The sequence below is a fragment of the Lolium rigidum genome, chromosome 3 (assembly GCF_022539505.1).
Source record: "Lolium rigidum isolate FL_2022 chromosome 3, APGP_CSIRO_Lrig_0.1, whole genome shotgun sequence".
Lineage (NCBI taxonomy): Eukaryota > Viridiplantae > Streptophyta > Magnoliopsida > Poales > Poaceae > Lolium > Lolium rigidum.
This window is the reverse complement of record NC_061510.1, coordinates 341,645,557-341,651,797: the sequence shown is the minus strand read 5'-3', so window position 1 is coordinate 341,651,797 and position 6,241 is coordinate 341,645,557. Positions and strand designations below refer to the sequence as shown.

Sequence of the window (6,241 nt, the reverse complement as noted above, 5' to 3'; positions counted from 1 at the left end):
TGGTGGCAGCTTACCTGAGCATCACCTCTGTGTTTCTCGAGGGGGATGAGCGAGCCGAGAGGGTCTTTTTTACTTTGTGGATCCCGCGTTCTTTGTGCAGCGCTCACAGAGCCCGTTGTTTGTTGTAATTACTTTGAGGTACCAAAAGTACGTAGGGGCGATTGCCAAGAGGGCCTTCTTTGGGTCAAATTCGTGTAGCACCTCAAAAAAACTGTTTGAAAACGATTTGAACACAAATATATCCGTAACGGTAGGTGTTTATGTCAGGTTACATGTTATTCCATTGCCAACGTGGCTGCCATGTAGACTTCTTAATTGTATCTTTAAAACGTGCCAGTTTTATTTCATCTCTCCATTGTTTCAGTTCGATCTAGGCTATTCCATTCTCCATTCATCGTCTTGCCAAATCCCTGGCCCATGATCCCAAATTGAAGCTCGCCGTTGTTGTCCTTGTTGCTGGCACTTGAAGACCTTCCACGACACATGTCAGGAGCAAATGTCTTGGTCTCCGCCACAACCGAAGTCCGCTTGCCCTCCTCTTCGCCACCCAGGCTCTCATCTCCTCATTCATCTTCTCGCAAAATCACTAGCCAGTGTTCCCAAATCGAATCTCGTCGTCCGTTGTCCTTGTTACTAGGACTTGAAGACCTTCCGCCACATCTCTCAAGAGCAAATGCTAGTCTTGCTGATTATGTGATCTATAGTTGTTGTTTTCTTATTTCATATTTTGTTGAACACCTTGTGAGCATCTTCGGTGAACTGAGTAAGCCTTACAAAAATGGTAGAAGGTGATCGTATTCGGAACGCTGGATGTAACCAAATAGTCGTGCATTTGCTGAAATGCGATTCGTGGACAACCAGGAACTTTGTGTCACAACTGATGCGGAGTAGAAATCGTTAGCAACAAAACCAAACACAACATATACAACGTGAATTATATATTTTCATTTATTTATCTGGATAGCATCCACGGAGCAGGAGTGGTGTTTTGGAACATGGGAGCATATGCTCTTCTATATTTTGAAATGCAATTTGCACACATTTTGAATTTCAAAAAAATTAGAACAAAAAGTTTGCACGTACATCTTCACGTGCTACGCGCTCACAAAGTCGTTTCATAAAAAATCGACTTGTTATTTGACGTGTGTAAAAAGACAAAACTCAATGCTAAAAATAATACTTTTTGTAAGATAAGTTTTCTCTTTTTTGCATATATCATAAAAAATATTGGTTTCCGTGAAACTTGACGAACGCACATATATTATGGAGAATTGGAGATGTACATGCAAAAAAATTTGTTGTTAAATTTTTTTGGCCCTTCGAAATATGATTTTTGTGTAGAGGGAGCATACGCACCCGGGAGCCGAATTGAATTTCCGCCACGGAGCCATATTGTATAGATGCGAGCAAATGCTCCCATCAACCTGTGCCGTGTGCATGTTAGGGCATGTACAATCGTTTAGACAAACACCGTCTATAATACCATGCCATCTCACATTTAGACGGCACTGCAGACGCCCCTTCCAATGAAGAGTCTGTTTAGGTGTCTGTATAAGCGCTTAAAGATCGGTGGAGAGAAGCGTCAATCAAGACACATCCCGAAAGAAAAAGAACTGCCATCTCTAGACGGCCCCATACAACGGGCGAGCTGCCGTCGTTAGCTACCGATTCATACGGGATTAGACCGTCTTTAATTTTGCAGACGGTGCTTCATAACTGGTACTCTCTTCCTTCCAGCTAGACAAATATCTTACGTGGCCAGCGCTACAGACTGCTGATTCAACACCGTTCAATCAGCAGAGAAAAACCAGCTTAGACGGTTCACAACTTTCGTGTTCAAAAAATAAGAAGAGAAAAACCACTCAACCTTGTGCTCGGGGAAACGAGAGACATCCTACGTGGAGTGTGAGATCCAGACCGTTGGGCCCACACGCCACGTCATCCTGACCGCCTCTCGTGCGTCCTGCCGCGGAAGAAGACAAGGTAGAAAGAAGCTCCGCCGCCGGTCATCCTCTTCGCCGCGCCCCCAGCCTCACATCCCCATCCTCACCTCTCCCCCACACACTACTCGCATCGCAAAGAAAAGATCTTTCCTCCCACCGCGCCGCCCCGACGCCCCGTCCTCCTCGCCCGCCCCGTTCTCCGTTCTCCACCCCCTTGGCCATCGTCCTCACACGGCACCCGCCGCCGCCATGGCCACCGCGGCCTCCCTCCTCGAACCCACCCGCTTCCTCTCCCTGCCGCTCCCGCGCTCGCTCCCGCCCCGCCGCGGCCTCCTCCACCTCCCCACCTCCTCGCCCCACCGCGCCCCGCGCCTCCGCGCCCAGGCAACCACCCCCCGCCTCCCACCCTCCTCCCCCTCCCCCTCCTCCTCCTCACCCCACGCCCTCCTCTCCGCGCTCAAGCAGTCCCTCCTCGACTCCCTCGCGGCGCTCAAGAAGCCCGCGCTGGCGCTCCTCCTCGCCGGCGCGCTGCTCGCGGCCGCCGCGGGGCCGGGCGCCCACCACGACGCCGCGCTGGCGGCATCCGGCGGCCGCGTCGGCGGGTCCGCCTTCTCCTCCTCCTCGCGCTCGTCGTCTTCTTCGCGGTCGTCCTACGGGTACACCGCGCCGGCGCCCAGGGGAGGGTACTCCGGGTACTCCTCCGCGCCCTTCTACTCGGCTTCGCCCTTCGTGTCCGTCGGCCCCGCCTTCGGCATCGGCTTCGGCGGCTCCGGCTTCCTCCTCACCCTCGTGGGCTTCGCCGCCTTCCTCTACCTCGGCGGCTTCCTCGGCGACTCGTCCGGGGGAGGGAGCGTGCTCACCGACACGCAGAAGACCACCGTCCTCAAGCTGCAGGTCTTCTTCTACACATTTCCTTCTGCTCATGTCCTCTTTCTGTCCGCACGGATTTCTTGCCTCAGTAACTGATTCGAACTAGTAGCATGGATCAGTTGACAGATGCAGCATTTCATACGTTTGCAAGGAAAAATATGCAAACGAGTTGATGATAGATTGGTTGTTGTAAAATGTCTTCAAATGAACCCATGATAGATTGGCTACTGTCAAATGTAAACCATTTCTTGATTTGGTATACCATTTCTATGTGTTGGCATCAGATTGTAATTCAGCCTTTACTAGCATAGATCAGTCGACAGACCCAGCATTTCATACGTTTGCAGGAAAAATATGCAAACGAATAGATCGGCTAACGTAAAATGTGAACCAGTTCTTCAGTTGACCTGTTGTTAGATTGGCTACTGTGAAATCTAAACTACATCCTTGATTTCCCATACCATTTCTAGCTTTCGGCATAAACCATTGCTTGAGCATGCCAATGTAATTAATTGTCAGGTTCACTGGCACACTAGAAGCCTTTGTCTAATATAGATATTGCGACTATTTGATTGTAAATTGTGCTGAAACTTCGTGGATTTAGGATCCATCAAAGGTAGCAGCGTTTAAGCTGTATGAGAAACAAAACTTAGCTTAGTACATGTATTATCTTTAAAATGTCAGAATTGTTTGGAGCTCCTGATGTATGTTGGCAGATGTACTGTGGTACAGCTGAGGACAAATATGGAAATGAGACATTGTATTTCCATCATGTAATTTTACCTTTTTTCTCTATCATTCGTAGAGATGAATACATTGTTTGGACGAGATGGGGGCCTTAGAAGTGAGAACACAAATCTTCCTTCCAAATGTATAAACTAGACGGCACTAAGATTAGCTGGCGATGCTACACATATTGCCAATATCATAGAGGATTTAATTTGAAACAGCTGTGGTAAAACAAGATATCATTAGCAGACCTGGTTTGGTTCATAGTTCACTTGCCGTTGATGGATGACTGATATATTTACCTTCTCAAACTTAACTATGTAGTGTTGCTTTCCAAACCGTTATAAATGTTGTTTACCCAATGTTTTGCATTCTTATGTACATTGCTTGGTATAAGTAATTTGTTTATTAATCGTGCCCGATGTAACTCATGTTGTACATAAATGTACAACTGCACAAATGCTTGATCCACATAGATAGTCAATTAGTTTTGTGTGGGAGGAATCCATTTTAATTTCCTAATCTATATGTTGACATGTGTGCCTAGGTTGGGTTGCTAGGTTTGGCCCGATCATTTCAAAAGGAGCTTGATCAGATAGCCGAGAAGGCAGATACATCAACTCCAGCTGGGTTGAGCTATGTACTAACAGGTAAAATCAAATGTATGTTGCTTCATTATACTACTTCACAGTTATTGTGATATATGTTATAAATACTTGGTAACAAAAAATTACTCCATAATCCATTTGGCAAAGGCATTATCTTATTGGTTACGAGTTAGGACACATGACTCCTTACATACAATACACTTAGTTTAATCATGATAAACTGCTTTAAATTATGCAACTCCTTTCTGAAACATATTGTGAAGATTTGTAGGTTTTGACCATTTTTCTACTATGGTGAGTCAACCTAACTATTTGGTTGTTGATATGATATTTTTCAGAGACAACCTTGGCATTACTTCGGCATCCAGATTGCTGTATCTCAGCTTACTCAACAGTAAGCACTCTTTGAATTTATCATTCACCTTTTGGAGCAGATTTTTTTCTTTGCTTCCTTCCAAATCTATAATTAGCTTTACCCCTCCACAAAAGTAAAAGGCTCAGTTTTGGTGTGTATTTTTCCAATTCACCTGTAATTGACACATTCATAAGCTTGCCAAGATTTAATCGCCAAAAAAGTATATCCACAACTTCTGAATGGGAAACAGCCCCAGTTTGTAGGTTGTAGAACATTGCATACATGAGCAGTATATCATGTAAACCAAGGAGATCTTGTTGATTGAAATTCGGTAAATTTCTTGTTTGGATCTATAATTTTTAATCTCTGTGTGGTTTGACTTTTTCTGAAGGTGGACGTGAAAAGGAGCATAGATGATGGGGAGAAACGCTTCAATCAATTGTCAATTGAGGAACGAGGCAAGTTTGATGAAGAGACACTCGTGAATGTGAACAGTATCAAGAGGCAAAAGGCAGGCAGTCAAAGATCAAGTGGTTTTAGCAACGAGTACATTGTGGTATGCTTTCTAAAAATACTCTCAAGTTAAAAGCAGGAGTCTTTTGATGTGATACATCTGATCAAAGTGTGCTAATATTCAGTATTCACTTTTTTCTGCCTAGTAAAATAAACATAATTGACTGCTGTGCAAATACTCTCACCCCTGTTACAAAGCTTTTATGAACCATATTCTCTGTTTACTGACAAACCATTCCCTATTACCTGTGTTGCTAGTTGTAATGATCATATGATATCTAATCTTTTTTTTTTTCTTGTAGATTACCATATTGGTTGCTGCTGAGGGAGTACACAAGATACCTACTATAAATAGCAGCTCTGACTTGAAGACAGCTCTACAAACTCTTGGTGGTGTACCATCAAGCAAAATACTGGTATTCCCTGCATGTTTCTTTTCTGTCAACTGTACTGTACTGGAGTCAAAACTAACAGTTCTTTCAAAAAGCTGGTTAAATATCTCACTCTAATCAGTTCGCACTTAGTTCTGTAATCTACTAGTATTAAAGAATCTGACAGATATGTACTAAATAAATGAAAATTGACATGAATCAATGATCATCATTACATCTTGTACACTCAGTTGAGCAACATCTATTTCACTACTTTTTGAATAAAATGCAGGCTGTTATCCATCTTCAGTTAATATGCTTAAGCAGTAATAATGATGTTTGACATTATCTTGACCTTTTTCTTATAGGCGGTTGAGGTCTTGTGGACTCCACAAAATGAGAACGACACATTGTCGGAGCGGGAACTCCTGGAAGATTACCCACTTCTGAGGCCCCTATAGAAGGATTAACATGTACACTACCCCTATAAAAAGATCAAGTCGTGGATTCATTTTTGACAGACCAGTTTATTAACTAGTATAGCTCAGGTTTCACGTTTGTGTTTGTAAAAGTATGATTGTAAATGAAGTTACTCTTAGCAGCTACATGAAAGTTTGCTCAATGCAACCGTGCTGCATTACATAACCTGACATAGTATGTTAGTCTTGTACCCTTGTTCAGTTTTCGTGACGCAGCTCAAGTTTGTAAATAAATTTCATCAGCAAGAACACATTACTCACTTGTGATACCTAGTGTCACATGCATTTTGGACTATGGATCATGTTAGAAATACACAGGTAAAGAGGAGAGAATAAACTAACAAATGTTGTCTCTGATAAGCGTTGATGTTGA

At 43.8% G+C, this 6,241-nt stretch overlaps 1 protein-coding gene across 1 annotated transcript; it reads left to right on the top strand.

Annotated features, from left to right (window-relative positions):
- Positions 1-2,171: 2,171 nt before the first annotated feature.
- LOC124703959 lies at positions 2,172-6,034 on the top strand. Its single transcript, XM_047236193.1, has 6 exons — positions 2,172-2,837; positions 4,090-4,192; positions 4,489-4,544; positions 4,897-5,061; positions 5,321-5,434; positions 5,758-6,034. The coding sequence occupies exons 1-6, from the start codon at positions 2,193-2,195 to the stop codon at positions 5,848-5,850; spliced, it is 1,176 nt and encodes a 391-aa protein (XP_047092149.1). The 5' UTR covers positions 2,172-2,192; the 3' UTR covers positions 5,851-6,034.
- The last annotated feature ends 207 nt before the right edge of the window (positions 6,035-6,241 follow it).